The following is a 23,976-nucleotide window of genomic DNA, read 5'->3' as shown; positions in this document are numbered from 1 at the left end:
TCATTAAGGAAATGCTAATTAAAATCACAAATGAAATACCACTATGCACTCACTAGAATGACAATTTAAAAAGACCCATACCAAGTGTTGGCAAAGATGTGGAACCATTAGAACTGTTACACCTTGTTGGTAGAAATTAAAAATATTATAGCCATTTTGGAAAGCTTCTTATATATTTAAATATATAATTAATATTTGACCCACCAACCCCATTTTTAGGTATATATCCAAGAAAAATGAATTTATATGTGCATACAAATATCTGTACACAAATATTTGTAAGTAGCCTCAAATGGAAACAACTCTATGTCTATCAGTTAGTGAAAGGATGAACAAATTGTGGTATATCCATAAAATGGAGTACTACTCAATGATAAAAAAGAGCTAATTACTGATAGATGTAACAACAGGGAGGAATGTCAAAAGCACTATGCTAAATGAAAGAAAGTAGATGAGTGGTTGCTGGGGGTCAGGAGTGAGGGGAAAGGATTGACTGCAAAGGAGCATGAAGAAACTTTTTGGGTTAATGGAAGTGTTCTGTGTCATCAATCTGTATAGTTAAAATGGGTAGATTTATTATATATGAATTTTCTATCAATAAACTGATTTAAAATTATACTGTGATTGAATGTGTGTGTATATGTATGGATGTGATTTGGAAGGTATATGTAGCTAATCTTGTGGCTTTTATAACATAGCTGTATGAAAAGAATGCAAACCTAGATTTCTGCTTCTATACTTGTTTGGATATTAGAGACACTAAAGGATTATTCACATCCCACTTATGCAAAGCCTATTTCTTATGATTACTGACACAACTGTGTGAGATCAGGACACAACATGATATGTCTTCATGTTATTTATATTCTTGTTTGAATCAGTAAGGCAACTGAATAAAGTAGTCCCACACTCAGAAGTATAAGAAAAAAAACATTTAAAAGACTATTATTTAAATAATCTGTACATGAAAGCTGGGAAGCTCTAATATGACACACTTTCTGGAAGTCTGCTATTGATATAGTATTTTTCATAAACATTTTGTCCTTAGCAATTTCTACAATTGAATTCTGGCTCATTTTAAGTATTTAAGTGATCAAAATTCAGAATCCAGACCAACTATTATTATTATTTTTTTGATAATATACCTAACTATAGATACATCTCTGGAACATACATATGCCTTATGTTAAAATGAGCAGCCATCTGACAGAATGATGTTTTCTTAAGAGACACTGAACTTCACACATAATATAATGGAGAATCAGAACAAAAATGGGTTTTTTCTTTCATCTCTGTTAATTGGTTACATCTCATGCAGCAGGCTGTCACACTGGGCTTTATTGAGAAAAAGTATGTGTGTGTATGTGTGGCTGGCAGGTAGCCCAAGCATCTGTATGCATAAGGCAATGGCGTAAGTGTGTTGGAGTGGAAAAGAAAAGGAGAGGAAGGCATAAGGGTGATCATGTTTATTTTCCAGGTGACTTGAGCTAGAGGTGAAGGGATTGATGTTGACCTTATGAGTTTGAAGACATCAGCAATGCAATTTCAGAGTTCAAGTGAAGAAGCTTGATACAAAACAGAGAAAGATCTCCCTACATCTGTTTAGAATATCATCAGTGTTCCTCTTAAGATTAACCTTGGTACCACTGATATCTGGTGGTACAGCAAGAAACCTTTGTGTAGGCACTAGTCATGGCTAGGACCCTCCTTTAAAGGACTTCAGGAAGTGAACCTTTTGGGGGAAATTTTTTGTGTTGTTTATGCCTCTGGTTACCCACCCCTTCCTGGAGGTAGAGATACTTTGTTCATCATTGTATCCCAGAGTCTTTCACATAATAGTCATCCAATAGAACTTTGTAGAATTAGAGTAAAACAAGAATGGATTTATTCTTCTCTCACTCAAATAAATAAAATCTTAAAAAAGGGGGGGGCACCTGGGTGGCTCAGTCTGTTGAGCGTCTGTCTTCAGCTCAGGTTATGATCCTGGGGTCCTGGGATTGAGCACCACATCAGGCTCTGTGCTCAGCAGGGAGTCTGCTTCTCCCTCTCTCTCTGCCCCTCCTCCCACTTGTGCACTCTCCTCTCTCTCTCTCTCAAATATATACAATCTTAAAAAAAAAAAAAGAATGGATTGGTTATTAAATTTCTATAGAATATCACCTGGGGATGTCTAGAAATAACTGGAAGAGACTTGTAGTCAGGGACAATTGAAATTCTCCAATGATTCAGAATCTAACTGGTAACATTTGGGCAGGTGAATCCTAGGGAATATTCAGATTATACTTAGAAGTTCAAGTATGTTTGAAATGCCTTTAGATTGAAATAACATTTCTATGGGAGAATAGTGAATTGCAAACAATGCAGGTAAATTTCAAAATCAAAACACCATCATTCAGGTGTTACTAATATGGAACAAACAGAAGTTACTTTTTGTTTGTTTTTGTTTTTTAAATCAGTTTCCTCTCTACAAACATGCTTTTATGATTTAATGAGCATTTTGCTGATACCCATTTTATTTGTAACAGTTTTTTAAGGTATAATTTACTTACAACACTCATCTTATACAATTAAGTGATTTGTAGCAAGTTTATATAGTTGTATAACTATCACCACAATCCAGTATTAGAACATTTCCATAATCCCCCAAAATTCCTTAGAGCCCACTGGAAGCAATCCCTGCTGTTACCTCCAGGCCCAGGCTAGCACTGATCTACTTTCAGTCTCTAATTTGTCTTTTCTGGAAATTTCCCCCATTTTTTTTTTTTTTTTCTGGGGTGGATATGCCATTTACCAGGTGATGGATATTTGGGTTAGTTCCAGTTTTTGGCATTCATTCATTCATTTATAAGAATTTTTTTGTCTTTCGAACACATTGATTCCTCACTTCATAAGAGCATTCTAAAAGTAGTATCACTAGCATACAATCACAATGTTAGAGAACACTGAATAAGCATGAGCCTTAAAAAAAAATCATAGGGTAGACAGTGGGATGATAAACTGTTAATTTAAACTTATGAAGTAGAGTCCAACAAAGTAGGAATCACATGTGGTTCCCACTATGGGGTTATCAGTTTCTGGCTATTACTAATAATGCTTCTGTGAACAAGTATTTGTTGGATGTAGGTTTTCATTTCTCTTGGGAGTTGAATTATTTGTAAGCTTCTGTTTAATTTTTAAGAGACTGCAAAATTGCTTTTCCAAAGTGGCCATATATTATACATTATCATCAGCAATATATGAGGGTTCCAGTTTCTCCACATTTTTGCTAACATTTGGTATTGTCTTTTGGATTACAGCCATTCTAGTGGTATTTCAGTGTGATTTTAATTTGCATATCACTATGATTGCACATTTATGATGCAAAGTGATCGTGTGTCTGAAGATGGATTCTTTTTATAAGAAAGCCTGAGACAACTTACAAAGCTCATTTTAAAGTTTCAGTCTTTTAAATAAAGTACTTCCTATTGGTGTACTATTCATTAGTCATAATTTACAATATTGTTTTTCTCTGGTTCTAACATCTTGTGCCAACTTAAAGAGCTTAATAGATTGGCAGCACAGTCCAGTGGACTGATTGAGTTTTAGTCCTGACTCCTCAATTTATTTGCCGAGTGACTTTTGGCTTAGCTTTTCTGTATCGGTTTTTGTTTTTGTTTTTTTTTTTTTTAGCTGAAAAATGGAGCTAATAGTACCTATCACATACAGTGTTGGTATGAAGCAATATATGTAAGCATATAAATGTAGAATATATATATTTATATTGATTTTCAAATGTTATAACCACTTTTAAAAACAAGTTAATCATTAGAAATTGGAGCAGACTGTCTTTTTCACTACTTACCATTGCTAGGTGCTTCTTTCATGGGTTGTCCAGGGAACCAACAGATTTTAGCTACTATGGCTACTTTTTTTTTTTTTTTGCTACTGAAAAAGATTTTAATGTGGCACATTTTTACTCAAACTCATCTACAACGGGATGGGAAAGACTTCCTTGGCAATATAAATTTGGTTGCTAAGGGAAGGGGGATGAGACGCAATTGAAGACCTTCTTGAATTCTGAAGCAGCTTTGATTCTTTATGACTTACTAAGCCCCACCCACAAAACAAAACAAAACAAACCCACAATCTTTATTCAGCCCCTGGCCTTCAAATTCTTATTGTCCATTTATTGAAATTTTCATAGTAAATTCGTATTAAAAATTCATATAACTCAATCCAGTTTAATCTGTGTTAAGAAAGAGGTTGACTGACTGGGAAGTAAAGATGTCAAATTCAGGTATTTAACGAGTATTTCTACCTATGAAACCTGTTGTCGTGGTCATTGATGGCTACGTGTAATTGTGAGTGCATATGTTCATGGAAAAATAAAAAGTTTATATTTTTTATAAATTAGTTTATATAAATTAGCACAATTCCATGGTACATGATTTTTACTGCTTTCTCTCAAATGATCAGTCAGCCTAAAACACTATGTAACACATAACATGAAAGCTATAATAGTGTGAGTATATCAGTCCTATTTACAATTTAGGCATGAAGGTTATATTGAACAAGAATTGTAAAATACTAATTTCCTTAATTGCATGAGAAGTTCCCATTTATATTGTTTAAAACTTATACTGTGTAATCACATCACTCTGACCAAGAAAATGAAATTTTTTTTTTTACATATTAAATGTCATTTAAAATTCATGATGACAGTACTAAGTCATTTTTGAGACATCATAGACTATCCAATGGCTGCATGAAATTTGGAAGGCGTGAATACTCTCTTTAGCAATTGCGGAAAGGAATAAATAATACTCTAACAATGGAAACTTACTGCCATTTTTCTTGAAAATAGTTTTGAAATTGAAACTGTTTTTATATTGAAAATAATCAGTTTATAGAGTGCTTAAATTGGAGTACTTTTTCATGCCAAGACTGTATAGTAAAATCTTTGTGTAGACCTAGTTTCATTCATTTATTCTCTGTGCAAAAAAACTGGCTTTATGTGGTTAGTTGAGAATTCATATCTGTTTGCAGTTCAGTACATTCTTAGAGGATTTTAATTATTTCTTTTTAAGTACCAGAGAGATAGTCTTCACTATCACTAGCAGAAAAAATATGAAGCAATAAATGACATTCCTGAGAACATACATTCTGTTTGACTCCTGCTCATCCTCAACGTGTCCAAAGCACCACAGAAAAAATTTATCAGTACAGTTACTTTAACAAGAGTAACTAATTATCAGGGCAGGGTTCGGACCTGTAAAGGGCTTGGTGAAGGAGGAGGTACACCAATTCAGACCTAAGACAATGACCTGAAATTCCAAATATTCTACAACAGCTCCACTGCTGATGTGTGTAAGGCCAACTGATGATTGACAAGAAAATCTAAAAAGAAACTGAATGGCTGTACATTATTTCTATCAGCAGGGTGAGAGCTTGGGCAGCCCTGCAGGGTGAGAAGCTGTGGTTTCAGAGACTACACATATCTTATCTTGCTGCTTCACCCACTGAGCCCCATACCAGGCTAGAGAATCATATAACAGGCAGTTTTAGCCAGATACATCCCAGGTGCAAAGTGATCCACAGTTCTTTGTATATAGAATGTTCCTTTGATATTACTTCTCTTAAGTTTACACTCCCTTTTCTTGACTGTGGAGGTGAATAAAAAGCTTGCTGCTGAGCTGGATGCAAAGGGGACAAATAACACAGCATGCAGGTCAAGGACCATTCCATAAAAAAAGAAATTATGTCTTTATAGAATACTTCACTTCTTTTTCCTGAAATACAATGTTTTGCTATATGCTCTATAAAAAAGACCCAAAGATAAACCAACTTGAAATAGAAAACTGTTTAGAAAATAAAAGCTTTCTTTTCTAAGAGATACTTTAAAAAGATATGAAACAGAAAGTGGACTTGAATTTCTAACTGCAAACTAAAATCACTCAGGTTTCTTTAAAGTCAAGCTGAAAGTTAAATACCTAAGGCGAGTAGAGTCTGTGTTAGTACTTGAACTAAACTCTACAAAGCTCTAATAGTACTCGTAGTATAAAAACACAGAGGTCAGAAGGTTACTAGTAACAACAAAGTAAATGGCTCTTGGGAAGGATGCTCAAAAGCCAAGTTCCTTTGTCCTCCATACCAAAATGTCTTTCTTACATATGTCTCTATATATGATTTGTTCAAGACATAAGTAGTATTTGATGTTTTTCTGCCAATCTTTGTCGTAAGGGATGTTGAAAGGTAAAGGAATCCTGCCTCTCACAACTTGTAACTTGCTATAAGATAAAACGTACAATAAAAAGAGAAAATCAGTTGATCTATAGAAGTGAGTTTTATAATGAGAAATACAATGGAAGAATTCCATAACACCCCCTTTCAGTTTCTTTAAGGCTCAGTCTATGACCCTAAAATTAAAAAAGACAGTGTTATAGTGGGGGTCAGGTCCATGGCCCATCCAACTTAGTATCTTCCAGTTGCTGTAGGCATGGGAAATAAGAACAAACACAACCCTCAGAAATTTGATTGCCAACCATAATTGTGGACAAAGTAAGATGGAGGTCTTATTTAAAATGCTAAATGGAGTCCAAAATCAGGATTAAGGTAAGGTAAGAGAGGTACGTGGGGTGCAAAATTTCAGGAGGCACTCTCTCTTAGGCATTTGCATGGACCTGAGAGCTAGTGCCTCATTAAATCCTAACGCTTCTCTTGCCTTGTCCTCGTCCTGGCCGAGATGGAGTCAGTTACCTAAGCAAATCAGAAAAAAAGGAGCAAAAGAAAACCAAACCAGAGCTGTAATTGCTTTGGCCCCCTGAAGAAGAGGTGACAGGGTCAGATAACACAGTGAGTAAAAACACAGAAGCAAAAAATGGAAGTATGTGTAAGAGCACATCTCTCTCTGCCAGTTCAGTCACCTATTGGGTGATTTTTTGCTGCATGACATTGTTTTTGAAAATTGCACAAAAGACGGAGGAGAGAGTTCATAAACCATCTAGTTAGTCATCTCTTTATGCTTCTACTGAGTTCCTCCTATTGTCTGTTAAACAGGCTCAGCACTTACCGACTTAAGTAGCCTCTTTTGTGGTTAATTGCTGGTTTTAAGATTTATAATTATTTTGCTTCTCTACTTTCCTTCTAGGGGAAAATATTTCATAGTTAGAAATCAACAGAGGATTTAGGACATTTCTTTGCCACACTGTTGAAAGTTTGTTTCCAAGTAGTTAATGTCAAGCTAATCAGAAAATAATCAGTATGTAAGGAACAGCTAACATAATAGCTGTAGCTCCAAACTACAAATTTTAAAAAACCAATTCTCTCCTGAAACTTCAATAAGTTAATTAGAATATAAACTTACGTTAAAGCTTCAGAGTAATTATAATGAGGAGAGACTCCTAGAAATTTCTGTACTTCATCCATCACTGTGGCAGGATCCATCCTTAGCTGTTGCCCATCAATAATTAGCAACTAAATTACCAAAGGGGAAAAAAAAAGACAATGCACATTGAAAAAAGTTGTGTAACTGTATAATAAAAAGTTCCTGCACTCTTGAATTTATTCAATGAGAGACATTCTACTGAGGGGATTTGCACACATTGTTGTTAGACTTAACCAGGCCCTTCTAATTAATGGCCTGGAATAAGAAATAAATCACACTAATTAAATGCACTCATGTTTTTGTAATCTGAGAAGTCCCGAAAATATTATGAAAACAAGAAAGCCATTTGAGGGAACCAAAAGAGCTTAAGAAACGTGACTACAAAATCACAAATGGAAACCAAGCAAACAATGATTCCATCATTCAAGCTGGGAAGGAGCACTGTAGAAAAGAAGAAAAGTTGGAATAACACCAGGTGTAATGAGGCAGAGGACATGTCATGCTCCATGAGTCCATTCAAAGGAGTAGCACTGTAAAGTTTTAAGAAATAGTTAGATAATCAATTTGGAAAAAAAGGCAAGGCTCCTAGAGAACCTGAATGTGGACAGAAGTTCCTCAACTGACGAAGGGGAAGAATTTGCGTGTTACTCTAGGGAAGGAGGCAGGTGGCCAGAAAGATAAAATGCCAGGAGACCATGATGGAGGACCACAAAGCGACCACAATCTGTTCTTCCTTTTTGCTCATCCCTCTTCTCCATTATTTCTGTTTAGTCTAGATTGGCATTGTTCACTAAAATGTTTTGTGACTATGGGCGTGTTCTACTAAGTTGTGGTGTCTAACAGGTAGCTATTGAGCATTTAAGATGTGGCTAATGTGATTGAGAAACTGACTTTTTAATTTCATGTAATTTTAATACAAATTTGAATAGCCAGATGTGGCAGCAGCTATCACATTGGACAGCGAATCTAGACACACAGGCAAGCACCATGTCTGTGTGACTGGACTGCTTTATGCAATCCAATATAGGGGCTGAGTTTGTAATCTAGGTTGGTGCCTGGCAAAAGAGAGAAGCAAGGAAGGCAGGAAAAACATAGGGCTCATGAAAAATTCAGCAAGGTGGTTCAAAGGGAAATAATGACACTTAATTAAGCAAAACAATATTTGCCTTATTTGGTTAAGAGGTTCTCAAGCTTTACGGGCAGAATAAGAATCAGGGATATGAAGTTTTGAAGCTCTATACAATCAGGATGGGCATGCACTAGAAAATACAGCAGGGAGAATATTCTGAAATACTTTTAGAAAGAAAATTAAGCAGTTGGTCTACCTCTGCCTAACTAGTATTCTTTGCCACAGTCTTATGTACAACTACAGAGTAAAAGCTGGTAATGTTTTAATGAGTAAAAATTTCCTCTATCCTAGAGGCAAAGTCATCAACTTAATGAGATTGTAACATGATGTAAATTCTTATTGCTCAATACCTGAAAAGGAGGGAAATAAACAAGCCATCTCTCGATGTGGCTGGCATACCACCCTGGGACCAAACATCTCTTCTGCAAGGCTCGAAGCTCGGAGGGTGCACGGGGCCCAGCTGAGATCACTTCGTAGAAGCTAAACTTCAGAGCTGCGGGGTCTTCATGCGATCGCTGATGCTATGATGAAAAGGTGGATAATTAAACTAACTTGAACCATAGGCATGAATAATTAAAAACCAATCTCTGCGACAAGTCTCGAAGCTAAAGAAAGGAGCGACTCACTGCTGGAGAGTTATTTGTTTTGAAATTAATAAAGGATGAAAATATTTGCTTGGAGCATCAGGATTTAAAGTTATGACACTGACGAAGGTATCTTTTTTGAGAACTTACTTGGGAGAGGCTGAATTCTTATTGATAGGCCTCCTTAACCAACTTTACTGAGTTTTTTTTCCTCAGTGTATGTATTTATTCTGAAAGTAAACTTTTGAAAGTTGCATTAATGCCCCCTTTGCAGTCCATAAGCAAAACATTTGTTATGTCCATTGAATATCTGTAATACACAAGCACTCTGCTAGTTCTGCTATATAGTTTTGCTCCATCTATTAATGCAGTTTTAGATTAGAAAAGCCCTGCTGGCTATTTTGAATGGAGAAACTACTGAAAACTCTGACATGTACATTATCTGAAATCCACAGCTTTTATCACATACCACCTAGCATCTAAAAGCCAAGATTATTTTACCTAATGGTAACCTTCCTTTGTGATGAATCAGAATCATTTATTGTACAGAAATGCAGAAAGCAGCAATCCAAATAGGAAGTGTTTCATAATGGCTCAGGCTGAGGCCCATGGGTTTGAGGAAATCACCTTTTCCCTAAATTGACCAATAAATATTCAGGCTTAGTGGTAGGTTTGTGGATGCTTACCACATCTAGTTGAATAGCAAATTTGCTGCAAATTGAGATTCAAATTACTATACTACAACCACTACTAGACTTTTTAAAGCCTGCATTTTGCCACCATAGAGTGATTTATTTGTAATATTTAGGACATTTTGTTAGCTTACAGCCTTGAAATCTCCCTTTATGGTAAATTCTCAATTTTTCAGGGGCTAAGCGGTTGCCAAGTTCCAATTTTCTTTTCTCTTTGAGTCAATTAAGGCTTATTTCTCTTTTCTCTAGATACCTGGTGGAAAAGGTAAAAGACACAAAATCTAATCAGTCAATTTGCAATTTGCTGTATACTATGATTTAATAGATGGCTGTAGGAGTTTGGCATCAATGCTTAGTGTGGAGTTGTGGATTTCAGCTTTCCAGGATGTCTCACTTCCTATTATGCAGATTATTGTCAACATGCCTATCTAAGATCCCATCTGCTTTATTATGACCTTTTCCTACTCTGTCCCCGGCACAAAACCTTTCCTGACAATCTGTTCTTCCTTTTTTGAATCTGGAAAAACTACTTTTGTTAAATAACAAAAGGATCCAGTGCTAAGAAACTTTATTCTCTAATATCCTAGATTGTCATGAATTATCTTTTTGAAATCCTATCAGTGGGAATGGAACATACTACACTTGTCTGGAAGATCAGAGCTATGTGCATTCACTTTAATACAGAGAAGCAGCCTTATTTCCAACCCAGATGCAGAGATTTCTGATAAGGAGTTTTTGGTTTTGTTGTTTTGTTTTTGGTTATTACCTTTGTCATTATGTGGTATCCTTCTTTATCTCTTGTTACAGTCTTTGTTTTAAAGTTTATTTTGTCTGATATAAGAAGCATTGCTTCCCCAGCTTTCTTTTTGCATGTTAAATGCTTTTCCATCCCTTCACTTTCAATCTGTATGTGTCTTTAAGTCTGAAGTGAGTCTCTTGCAGGTAGCATATAGATAGATCTTGCTTTTTTATCCATTCAATCACCAATGTCTTTTGATTGGAGCATTTAGTGCATTTACATTTAAAGTAATTATTGATAGGTGTGTACTTATTGCCATTTTGTTACTTGTTTTGAGATTGTTCTTGTAGTTCTTCTCTGTTCCTTTCTTCTCTTGCTGTCTTCCTTTGTGGTTTGATGGCTTTCTTTCTTGTTATGCTTGGATTCCTTTCTCTTTATTTTTTTGCATATCTGTTATAGGTTTTTGATTTATGGTTACCATTAGGCCCATATATAACATCTTATGCATATAGCAGTCTATATTAGGATGATGGTTGCTTAAGTTTGAGCCCATTTTAAAGATGCTAAATTTTTATTCCCTCCATCATGTTTTATGTATATGATACCACACTCATCATCCTTTTATTTTGTGAATCCCTTGACTGATTTTTGTAGGTATAATTGACTTTACTGCTTTTGTGCTTTAACCTCTATATTGGTTTTATAAGTGATTAACCTACAATCTTAATTGTATGTTTGCATTTACCTGTGAAATTTTTTCCTTTCATAATTTTCTTACTTTTGTTTATGGCCTTTACTTTCCACCCAAAGAATTCCCTTTAATGTTTTTTGTAAGGCTGATTTAATGGTGATGAACTCCTTTAACTTCTGTTTGGGAAACTGTCTCTCCTATTCTGAATGATAAACTTGCTGGGCAGATTATTCTTGGTTGTAGGTTTTTTCTTTTCAGTACTTTGAATGTATCATGCAACTCCCTTCTGGCCTGCAAGGTTTCTGCTGAAAAATCAGCTGATAGATTTATGGTGTTTTCCTTGTATGTAACTGTTTTCTTTTCTCTTGCTGCTTCAAAAATTCTCCCTCTATCACTACTTTTTGCCATTTTAACTATTATGTGTCTTGGTGTAGACCTCTTTTTAGAAGTTATCCTAGCCTAATAACAGGTAAGGGGTTTTTGAATACAACATTTCACATTTATCTCAACTTTATAGTTTCCAAGGAAAAGGGACCCTTAGTCTATTTTTCAGTCTATTTTTTCAAAATGCAGATGTGTAGAAGCACAGATATACATACAAATAACATACTATTTTGTTATATTTTCATTTTATTAATAAATTTTATGAAATTAATGCAAAATTAATAAAAACTTAAGGAGAACATTAGTTTCTCCAGAAAGAAAGAAAACTCTGTCCACTTTTATGCAGATATAAAACTAGCAAATCTCTTATTGAGACCTGAGGTGATTGCTATTGCCGCAAACCATCCTCCCTTCTTCATACTCCCCTTCTTACCTGTTAGATTCTGTCTGTAGTATTCTTACCTGATACCAGGAATATGCTCGATCTGAAGGGTCAATGAGGATGGTGATGATCTTGGCTTTGGGGACCAGAGAAGCTGCTCTTTTAGGAGCTTCCTCTGAGTGGAAGTAATTGGCACTCTTTTCAAACAGAAAGTCAGTGGTGACATTAGATGGGACTGGGAAGAAATCCATATACCTAGAAAAGGAATATTTCTCAAAATAAGACTAGTTTATACTCAACTCTGGTGACTATAGATGTTAAAGGTATCCCTTTAGGAACAAATTCATTTGTTTCCTAAACAAAGGCCTTTTTCTATAAGGCATATGTCCCTTATAGTTAGCAAGGGAAAAGTATACAGGACTCTACTAATGTAATTTGAGAATGCTTCTCTAAATACGTTTTCTTTTTGTTTTGCTTTTTGTTTTCTTTTTGTTTTGCTTACTATCAGGAGATAGCAAAAATGTAGACATAGAATGACTGAATTGGAACAATAATCAACCTAACTAACTATATAAAATGCATCTAAATGCAGAAATATTTTACAGAGAAAAATGTGAGTGCTCAAACAGAAGGAAAATTTGATCAAAACAGATGATATGTTCAAAGATATTTAAAAAGGACTTAGACAATTTTTTTTTTACTTTATCACAAGTGAAATAATTTCCTTTCCACTAATGTATTGTGCTGTGGTTGCATTCAACTATAAAATGTTAAAGGACAGAACACATCTGGTGTAAACATCACCTATTTGCTTAACTTTTTTTCCATTTAGAGCCACTATATTCTTTAGAATATTTATAAAAGTTTAAAAAGTATGTACATATTTCCAAATGTAAAATCCTATCAAATTTCCCAATATCCTTAAGCGGGCTGAGAATGTAAATCACTAGCAGAGTGAACACAGGAATACCTGAAGCCTTAAGCAGAGAAGTGTAGGACATAATAGATTTTGTATAATGTCCCATCTGTATAAAAGCTGTCAAATATAAACTAATTCAGCACGTGATAATGTATATTTCTGAGGCCCTAAGGACAAACTTTTAAAGGAAAAAGAGCCTTTTTAGAGAGCACATGCAAATTTAGCTTCTAGGGTTTCTTACATTTGATCATAATGGCTTCTTCAACCTCCACTCCCACCCTCTTCAATTTATAAGCCACCAAAACTTTGGGCTACCAAAACACGGTAGTTCAATAATTATTGAACAAGAGAGTCATTAACATTTATGTGATCACTTCTTGATGCCGTATGTTGTTTTCTTTTAGTCATCTCACATGATAAAGCTTCTGGTAGGATTCCAGTTGTTAACATATTGCAAAGTTTGGCTGGCACAACAAAGTAATGTCTTGAAACTCAGGACAGTAAAGAAATCCTTTTATGTTTCCTGGAAATTGCCTTGGTAATATGTCATTCTGGCATCCTTTTAGGGGGAAACAGAGTTATAAAAATTTCTGGGAAGTTTGATCTGCTATATGTTGTGTATAATCTATTTACAGAAAGTGCCAAATTTTAAGATACTTCTTAATTTAGATGCTCACCTTGGTTCCAGGGATGCTAAGGTTATCCCAAGTGTCTAGTGGTATCTTATTTGCTCTAAGCTTGTCTTAGCCATGCTTATTCTGAGAAAGGCTCTGAAAGCCACAAAAGAAGGGCAGAAAGTACTGAATTCTGATAGCTTTCAGTTTCTAAAAATAGTCCCACTTTCCCAGCAGTCCTCTTTATACCTGGAACAGTTTAGGCCTTAAAAACTTCCTCATGCAGTTTTGGATCTTGGACCTATAATGTGTTGATTTTGCCTGGCCCCAGAGGCTCATGGAAAAAGCAGGGTCCAATTCTTGTCCAAGTATTACATTCCTCTCCACTTTTAAAGCAGTTTTTCATCACTCCCTTTAGTCCTGATATTAATGTAGATTTATTCTACCATATACAGGCATATATATTTGAGTCACTGGTCAAATAGCAGCTGAAGTAGTTGATGCTTTCTTGATTCTCACAGTTGTTATTTAACATGACACAATTAATCAGTATCAAGTCCTGTACTGAAGAATTGGCAGTGAAGGATATTACAATTAGAATATATGTAAATCCTAGTAGCTGCTCAAATTATACTCAACACATTTCTTTCCTTTTGGACCACACACAAGCAACTCTCGAGGGGGTTGATACTTATAAAATTGAGATCATGCAATCTGACAACATAAGTTAATATATAACAACTCTTTATGCTAAAATACATGCAAAATGTTTATGTTCGTGCTCTAGAATTATTATAATAATTCCACTCTTTTATATCACTGTCTGCCTAGAATTTCTACCTTAACAGACTTATATATATATTTTATTATTAACATGTTCATGTGCAGTATCTATTCCTACTATATTACTGTATTTTGTGTATATTTGACATTTTAACTTTTAACTATTTTCCTCAGATGGTTGATATAGTTCCAGTTTCAATGCAAAGACCAAAAATTAAATTTTGTATATTGTTGATAGCTTTATTATAGTTTTCATTACTTATAAAATATATACACATTTCTAGTTCTATTTATTTACCTTTTATGCCAAAGCAAAATAGAAAATTATGTACGTGGACTGTAGCGTCACTGTAATGCAAAGTACACAAGAAGAGAAAGCTATGAAAGTATTTTCTTAAGAGTGGAGAGGAATGAAATTCCTGGGGTTAGGGTATTTCTCTGACTTTATATCTGTAATTACCATCAAAGATAATTAATGCAAATTGAAATTACATATGGGCCTCTTGAGATGACAAGTCCCTCAACAAACTGAGAGAAGTTTCTTATGAATAATTTCTGTGCTTCTTCATTTTATCCAATCCATTTCCAAGGCACAGAGGATAACTTTTGTTTGTGGCTACAAACTTATATGTTTATAAATATTAGCACTAATTTTATACTGTGCACAGTACATATACTTTTAGATTTATACTAATAACCCATCTTACCAATCAATCCCCCTGTGGTAGTTATTTCTATTAAAGAACTGTACCTCCTCAAAGGTTTTTGGGCTGGGGGAGTTACTAAAGATGGAAGGATGCATAACCAGGAACAAATACAAAGCAGTGGTTCCTGAAAAGACAATAGAGGTTTAGAAATTAAAGAAATGAAAACAAAGTTTCCTACTATCAGCATTTCAAAGTCATTAATAAACTAAGTATTGTAATGATCCAAACAGATACCTATTAGTACTCCTTGAATTAAACTGAATAGATCACCAGCATTTTAAAAGAAGCAAATTCTAAAAAACTGGAGATAAGTATGATGTGACGAGAAGAGGCCCGCTGGGGGAACTGTTTGACCACATCTCTATCACTGATTTGGTTTGTGACTTTGGCTTTTAGCTTCTCTTTGTCTTGGCTTTATCAGTAGAAAATCACCTGCCTTGCTTATTTCATAAGCTTTCTCTGAGGATGACATGTCGTATTGTGCCTGAAGATATTTTGATATTAATAAAGCATTATATAAATGAAAGATATCATTGTTTCATATAAGATATTACATCACCAAAACCAGTACTTGGGTTCTCCTATAAAGTTCTTCCTGAGGCCCAAGAGAGCTTATTAAATTTGAGACAGAGTTTAAACTTTCAACAAGTTTTTTTAAAATTTGAATGTACTTCTAAAAAGTGATGTCAGAAATCATTTTTTTGAAAAAAAATTGTGTCCTTTCTTAGTGACATAACTTATAAAATCTGCAGTTTTGGAAAGAGAATGGCATATCACAGGTGCCCATATAGATTTGTGACTATTAGGAATCAAGGGTGTGATGTTTTTTTCAAAATGAGCAGTGTTATAAACTGTAAAATTAGTATATTAGAGCCTAAATTATGAGCTAAAGGGTATAGCTTAGATTGCACAGGAAAAAGTAAGGCAATTTGAGTTCAGTTTGCCTAAAATTTAATTAGGTGCTTGTAACTGTAACTGTGTTTATAAAATCATAATATTTCTGGTCCATGTATTCAGTATTCCTAAGATTCTAGTTTTCACTTCTCTGCTCTAATGTGATTTACATTATTATACAATCTGATGGAGAGGGACCTGTTAATTATATTCCAGGTCAATGGCTAGCAATGGTCTTCAGACACAGCCTTATAATATTTTTCTCAGTTGGAGAAATCACTGTTCTAATTTTGCTTAGTAATAATGTCATGTTGCCGTCCGTATTAAATTTTGAAAATTCTTATCTCTCTGACAAGCTTTATTTAATGTTGTATTTAAATCTAACATATCAACACAACAGAAAAGTTGTTAAAATAACTCTTTCAATAACAAAATTGTCTAAAACAGTGAATTGAAAGAGGCTGTGTTCCTAGATTACTATCTTTGCCAAACAATGAACATTCTATCTGTATACATGGGTAACTATAGGGAATGAAACATAGTTATCTATGGTGTACAAAATAAAAATGTTCTTCACAAGTCTGACCTAAAACAGTGGTTCTCACACTTTAGCATGCCTTAGATTAACCTGGAAGGCTTGTTAAACAGAGAACTGAGCCCTATCCCAGACTTTCTGATTCAGTAAACTTTGAGAATCATGACTTAAAAGAAATGTGGAACAAAATCTAAGACTTATTGGAGGAAAAATGTTCCATACTTGAAATCCAGAGTAGAATAAAGGTTTCTTGAGCATGGTCTTTAGAGTCAAGTAAATTCTAGGATCAGGTTTTTATTTCTAACACTTACCAATTGTGTGAATGTGAACAAAAATATCTAACCTGAGGCTTAGTTTTCTTATTTGTGTAGTGGGGGGAAAAATACTTAGCTATCAGGGTTTCAGGAGGGTCAAGTAAGATAACCTATATGAAATACTTACGTAGCTTCATATCTCAATATTAGTAAGGTATTTATTTAATTTTTACATTTATTTATTTACTTGAGAGACAGAGAGTGCATGTGGTGGGGAGGGGCAGAGGGAGAGGGAAAGAGAGAATTTTAACCCTAGCACTGAGCCTGACACAGGGCTCTACCTCACAGCCCTGCGATCATGACCTGAGCCAAAATCAAGAGTCAGACACTTAATAGATTGAGCCACCCAGGCGCCCCAAGTATTTTTTAAAATAACAACTTTTATGAGATAAAATTCAGTAATGCGTTAAAAAAATTGAAAAGAATAAACTCTTTGTGAGGATAGGAAGTATGACCATTATAATGTGAAAAAAGAAAACAGATTAATTCCTTTCTTAGATCAACTGGAAACATTCTTTTCTGAGTTTTAAGAATTGTATTAAATCATGTTTGCTTTTAATAGCATGACCAGCATCAATAAGACAAATTGAAAAAATAGATATCTAATTGTTTATATAGTCAGTAAAAGGCATAATATAATTTATCAGTGGTCAAAAAATTGTTAGTTTGTGGTTTCTGAATTCTCTCTTTACCTTCACATATTCTTGGGTCTGAATAAACTGTTCTCTGTGTGTGTGTGTGTTTGAATGTGTATAATGTGTGTATGTGTATAAAACAACCACTTAATCATAGACACACCCATTCAAATAACCATCCATAAAGCTTGTTTTATTTTTTGTCAGTTTCAAGACTAAAAATATCTGAATATGCAGAAGACTATACATCTATGCAAAATTATTCAGAAAAATGCCTTTGATAAAAACTAAAGTTAAAATGAAGCTATTTAATTTTTATGAAACTGATCAGAAGATGTTTCTCCATTTAAAAAATCAATTTCATAAAATATTTCTATACATAGTAACATGGATGAATCTCAAAAGCATTATCTTAAGTGAAAGAAGTCAAACACAAAAGATTGCACATTTTATGCTTCCATTTATATGAAAGTCTAAAAAAAGCAAAACTGTAGTAGCAGAAAGTAGTTTCCTGTGACTGAGGATTGGGAGGGGCATTGACTGCAAAGGGATGTGGATGGAGAAACTTTTTAGGGAGACAGAAATGTTTTTTTGTTTTTTTTGAGACAGAAGTGTCAATATGGTTATACAACTGTGCACGATTGTCAAAATCGATCAAAATTTGCACTAAAATTGGTGAATTTTATTGCATGTAAACTATACCACTACAAAATTGGGAAAAAATTTAGTTTCTATAAAAAGGAGATAAAAAATTTTCTTCCAAAGGTAAATGTCATATACAATTGTAACGAAACATTTGGAAACCCAGCCAAGTTTAAGATGGCAAGTAATGGTTCTGCCATCTAACCCTGATTTTAAAATGTCTGCACATCTAGCAGGAAACAAGAGGATGCCCTTCCTTCAGGGCTTTCTGAAGTGAATTTGATATGCCAAGCTTCAGAGAGATGTGATCAGTAATGACAGTGGGAGTTCCTGAAGAGACTTCAGTTTAAATGTTTTTCTAGTTGTCTCTTGACTTTAAATAGATACAGACAAATGAAATAAATAAGGATGAGAAAAGTTTTTACCATATTTGTTATTGTTTTCAAATTGATATTGGCAAATGGGACCAAGAGAAAATGAATAGGCTAAACTCTCTGTGTACATTACATAAAATCTTCCCCAGTTATTTTTGGACAAATGAGGAGAAGGAAGGTATTCCCCTCAGAAAGGCATATGGCTGAAATGGCTGTTTTCTGTGAAGCCAGAATCCAAGAGCCCCAAATAATTTATCATGCAGGATACAGCATGTATGTCTGGCATTTTAAAGTTTCCACTGGGCTTCATTTTAATACCGATTCTTAAAGAAACAAGAAGTTTATGGGGAAAAAATTGCCAATTTAAGAAAAGGTGCTAGATTTCTCCTGGGTGTGAATAAATACCTTTGTTAGCACAAAGTTTTGTTTATGTCTGGAATTCTGCTTGTCAAACATCTTTTCGATTTTTAGAAAATAGTCATCTCTGCAAAAAATAGTTTAGAAATAAACTATATCAGGAAGATGGCAGGAAGAGTCTGTTTTTCTGGAAGGGACTGATATATAAAGAGTTATAGATACTTATATGTGTCTGTCTTGACTTTTGATGAAATCCTGTCAGTCACTTTCTCAAGATGTGATTCGTTTTGATTTTAGAAATGTTAACAACACCTTTCAATTCAGGTCTTTGGAAAAAAATTACCATTTGCTACCAGATTGGCTGTTAGATATTCAAACCATATGACACTTATTTTCATCTTTTTCACTTAAAAAATTCCTTGACAAGCATTTAAGTACATTATCAAGCTAAACAGATTAGATCAGAGAACAAAATGTGTTATGTATTCATCAGTATTTATAGGAATTTTGAAAACTCATTGTGACTAGAACTTACTGTCTAGTCATCATGAGTTTTACACTGTTTGGTTAATCATAACAAAAAGCTCTCACCAGTTTTCTGAGGTCCTATTACCAAGAATTTTGGTAAGCGATCACAGGTTTTTTCTTTCGACCAAATGTCTCTGTGGCGTTTGTCATCACAAGGATTCTAAATGGGAGAAGAATATAGAGATGTATTTTTTTGTGAGTGTCCATTGTGTGCTAGAGTTTTTCAGCTTTTTAAAAAAGATTTATTTATTTATGTTAGAGGGAGAGAGAGAGTAGGGGGAGGGACAGAGGGAGAGGGAGAGAGAGAATTTCAAGCAGACTCTCTGCTGAGTGCGGAGCCCAACGTGGGACTTGATCTCATGACCCTGAGATCATGACCTGAGCCGGAATCAAGAGTCAGATGCTCAACCGACTGAACTACCCAGGCACCCTGAGTTTTTCAACTTCTGTCCTTAAAAAGATATTCCAGGAAAAAAAAGCCATGTGGCTTCTTTTAAACGAAGGCCTTGAAGTGGCATCAGTGAAGCTTTTAAGTAATTCCTTTCCATCCTGAAGTTGAGTGTCTACTGAGGGGTTGGGGGAGAGGAGGCATTTCCACTGTGGCTAACAGCCTCACAGCACTGAGGATTTAATATTTTTTTTTTTCCTGCTTTTGGCAGTTCTATGTCTTAATTGTGTGTGTGTATGTTTGAAAACAGTGAGCTCCAAAGTAGTGCTGGGCAGAGGCTGTGTTCCCTGCTAACGTAAAAGAAGGTACACTCTCACCATTCAGTAAGTAACTGAAATATAAGGTGTAAGATTTTTATTCTCAATAACTTTGAGCTATTTTGCTGCGCTTCAAAGAGGTACACATCTGGCCATAATAATACTATTTAAAGAGATAGCAGATTCCTTTCAGTAGCCTTCAGAGGTCAGTAAATGTATATGTAAAACTATAACTTTACAGATTATGATGCTAAAAAGCACTAAATTTCAGCAAAAGAGTAAAATGAAGGTGAATTACTACCTTAGGGATTTGCTTTTGGTGTATAGTACATGAACCAAAACCACTATGCAAGATGGATCTAGAATATCCTTAATTTCAACTGCGAAGTGCACATTATGTGAAGAATTGAAGTACCCTTTAATACTATTTCAGATATAGCAATCAGGACAGTACTCTGTTTCTATTCAATTAATACTATAGGTGTGTGTGGTTAAATAAACTATTTACAATAAGCAACAGATTAGTTAAAACTAAAGTGAGGGTGTTCTTTTTGGTTGTTGTTCTGGAAAAAAGTTGTTTCAAACCTGTCACCTGAAATAATAATGACTTCAGCTTAAAAATAAGGTGTTGAGTCACCTAGGTGGCTCAGTCTTAAGGTTAAGCACCTGCCTTCAGCTCAGGTCATGATCTCAGCGTCCTGGGAAGGAGCCCCATGTCAGGTTCCCTGCTCAGTGGGAGTCTGCTTCTCCCTCTCTCTCTGACCCTCCCCTTGCTCATGCTCTCTCTCTCTCTCTCAAATAAATAAAATCTTAAAAAAAAATAAAAAAAAATAAAGTGTTAAATGAGCAGGAAAATTGCATGTCTTTCCAGTGGCTAACATTTGGTGATATTTTGTAGTGGTTAAGAAAAAAAGTAATATGTAGTGATAATTCCACAAGCACCTTCTTTCACATTCTAAAATGTGTAGTTATGTCTCTTCTTGAAATTATCTGTTTGTGGTCAGGTGGTAATTAGCTTACATTCAAAGCTGAATGAGTTGTATATAGTTCAGAGCTTACTGCGACTTAAGTCTATGAAATTTACTCAGTTCCACTTCTGATGATTGTTATTATTGTACCATCAGCTCTGTTAGAACTCTCTAGTAGCTCAGTAACTCTCATATAGAATAGTGATTAAGAGCACAACCTCTGGAGCCAGATGGCCTGGAACTTGCCTAGCACACAACCTGTTTACCACTCTTCTACTCTTTTTAGTTGACTGCAATCTGTGAATTGATCCCTCACTCCTGACTGAAAACATTATATCCATTGAACCCCTCGTTGCGCTTTCAGAATTTCATAATTCCTAATGGGCATAGGAACAGAGAATTTAGCCCACTATGATGCAATAATATAAGACTGCAATTTGGGGCACCTGGGTGGCTCAGTCGTTAAGCATCTGCCTTCAGCTCAGGTCATGGTCCCAGGATCCTGGGATCGAGCCCCGCATCGGGCTCCCTGCTCAGCAGGAAGCCTGCTTCTCCCTCTCCCACTCCCCCTGCTTGTGTTCCTGCTCTCGCTATGTGTCTCTCTGTCAAATAAAGAAATAAAATCTTAAAAAAATAAAAAAAGACTCCAATTCAGGAAGTAGTTTCTCAAATCTACTAACATTTCCAAAATTTATTATTTTTTCCCTCCAAATGCCTTCACTTTTCAGATTTGGATTATCTCATAGAACTCCAAGATATGTTTATGGGATTAATTAGTTATACCAATTATTGAAGCAATATTACCTGCCAGAGAGGGTCTTTTTGATCAGGAAAGAGCTCAAAATACTTGTGAGCCAGCTGTGCTGGAGGCAGAGTCTGAAGTCGCAAGTTGGTCCAGCTCTGCACGAAGTTGGCCAGATTAACAAATGTATATAGTCCCAGGCGGTCATTCCCATAGTTGGACAAATGCGTCATGAAAATGCTGATCTGAAAAAGGCAAATGGACCTCAGTGTAAACACAAGTTATTTTAACCCTAGGGGGCAGTGCAATCATAGCAATGCTAGTTTTTCTTCAGTAGTCTTTGCCCAGGGTTTCAGTTCATGCCCTGTTTCTGAATTGTGGACATATCCCAGATACTCTCATTATATTAATGCATATTAGAGGATGTGTTATTAGTAAGACTTGGTGAACACTTTTTTCTGAGATTTTAATATATTTCATAACAACAACAACAAAAAAACAAGTCCAACTGCTATATATCCATGTTGGTGCAATTAGTTCGATGCTGAATAACATCCTAGATGCTCACACATAATGGCTTCATGACATCAGTGACCTATTCATAATTTGTAGCAGCAGAATCTCAGGAGATTGGAATTTTATAATTTCAATCTACTTAATTTGGCTTACAATATAATATTTCAAGTTAAAGAATGTAAATGATCAGTGTATCACCATTATCAGCATGAACTGAATATCCTCTGATTTGTATTTATTAGAGGCCATAATGACACAAGACTAGGGACTAAATTTTTGCTAAAATAGGTATTAACTATTTTCCATCAATAACACTCTCAAACCCATTTCCATAGTCATTGGGTTTATTATTTCCAATATCAGATACCTCCTTTAAGACAAGTTTTCAGTGTTTAGCTAGATAAAATCAACTCTTCCTATGAAAGCAGCTGACCTAGGTTGAATTCATGCATTGAAAACAAAATCACAGCATTTTCTCCATAATAAAGTAAATTTAAATTCTGCAGGTTTGATTAAATTGGTCTGGAATGTAGAATGGGCTTTTTAGAAGCTATTGCTTCAAGTAAATGCAAATAGTTTTTGTTGGTGAAGTGTTGACAAACGGAAACAATTCTGCATGAGATTTTCAATGGCAAAGAAACCACTGTCACATTTATGCTGCTATAAAAAAGATCATAAAAATAATTCATGTGATAATAGTACTTTCCTGAAATATATAATGTCGTGTGAATGAATAGTAATAATAGTTATTATAATCATCATCATAATGAATATAATAGGTTCATTCATTAGAGACTGAAAGAAATATTCAAGGAAATTTATTGAGGTAAAGTAGCAGAGATGAGAGAATGGTTATATTAAGATTTGATACAATGAATCAGAAAAAAATCTAATTACAACTATGAATAAGGGGAAACAGTGATATCTTTTATTCTATAGAATAAGTCCTGTTGGCTTTTATATGAAAAGCTTCAACTGTGATCAAGAATATTTAATTGTATTTCTCTTCACTCTGCCTGAACATATATTAAATCCTAGAACTTTCACAAATAAAATACTTTGAGGGTGACTTTAAATAGCTACCAGCAGACTGATGCAGTCATGGAATTGATAAACAAGACTTTTATCATTTTGGGTATTTCTGAAAAATGAGACTTCTAAAATTTAACCTTCTGGTTATTTTTGTAGTAGCTTCGATTCTATGACTTTTGTTTCCCTTTCTTTTCTCCTCCAAAATTTATCAAAAAATCACCTATTGAGACACTCAAGACAATCATGTTACATTTGAAAGTTCTTTTCTAATGTCTGTTAGAGGCAGTCTTTCATCATTTGTTTTATATGCCACATTTTTCAGTGCAGCTCAACAACAACAGCAAAATACTTCAAGTTGCTTATTACATGAAAAAACTTTAATACAATGTAACATATATGTTAATCCACTTAGCCACTAGTTTATATTTCTTGCTTTATTTGTGAGAGATTTATCAGTACCTCTATGTGTCTGTATTTCACTTGAATAGTATCTGCATTGGGCATAAAATGGGAAATGTGGAGAGTGACTTTATGATACTAATACATTTGAACTCCCTTTGAGTTTACTTTTCAACCCAGAAAACATTTTACTCTGTGACATTTAAAGCGGAGTGTCACTGTTTTACCCGTATGAGTATAGAAAGTAAAAAAATGCTACTCTGTCTGCTAAAGACAGAAGCAATCCAGAATGAGTTGTGAGCTAGTTAATGACATTGCTTTTGCTGAAAGTTAACCTGATTGGCAAGA

At 34.8% G+C, this 23,976-nt stretch overlaps 2 protein-coding genes across 3 annotated transcripts in view; one reads left to right on the top strand and one right to left on the bottom strand.

The window, feature by feature from the left end:
* Positions 1-23,976, top strand: part of LOC144381367 (uncharacterized) — a 476,769-nt gene that overhangs the window by 32,613 nt on the left and 420,180 nt on the right. The gene's annotated exons all lie outside the window — the stretch shown is intronic.
* LOC118535461 (bifunctional heparan sulfate N-deacetylase/N-sulfotransferase 3) overlaps positions 1-23,976 on the bottom strand; it is a 178,626-nt gene that overhangs the window by 9,311 nt on the left and 145,339 nt on the right. For both annotated transcript variants that reach the window (XM_036091796.2, XM_036091795.2), the window contains exons 7-12: positions 21,744-21,926; positions 19,330-19,426; positions 14,988-15,111; positions 12,045-12,219; positions 8,843-9,013; positions 7,343-7,452 (exon numbers count right to left, since the gene is read on the bottom strand). In XM_036091796.2, coding sequence (XP_035947689.2) covers positions 7,343-7,452; positions 8,843-9,013; positions 12,045-12,219; positions 14,988-15,111; positions 19,330-19,426; positions 21,744-21,926 — 860 coding nt within the window. The remainder of the gene's footprint in view (positions 1-7,342; positions 7,453-8,842; positions 9,014-12,044; positions 12,220-14,987; positions 15,112-19,329; positions 19,427-21,743; positions 21,927-23,976) is intronic.

The sequence above is a fragment of the Halichoerus grypus genome, chromosome 3 (assembly GCF_964656455.1).
Source record: "Halichoerus grypus chromosome 3, mHalGry1.hap1.1, whole genome shotgun sequence".
Taxonomy (NCBI): Eukaryota; Metazoa; Chordata; class Mammalia; order Carnivora; family Phocidae; genus Halichoerus; species Halichoerus grypus.
Note: the sequence above shows the minus strand (reverse complement) of the source record. Positions and strands in the feature narration are given on the sequence as shown.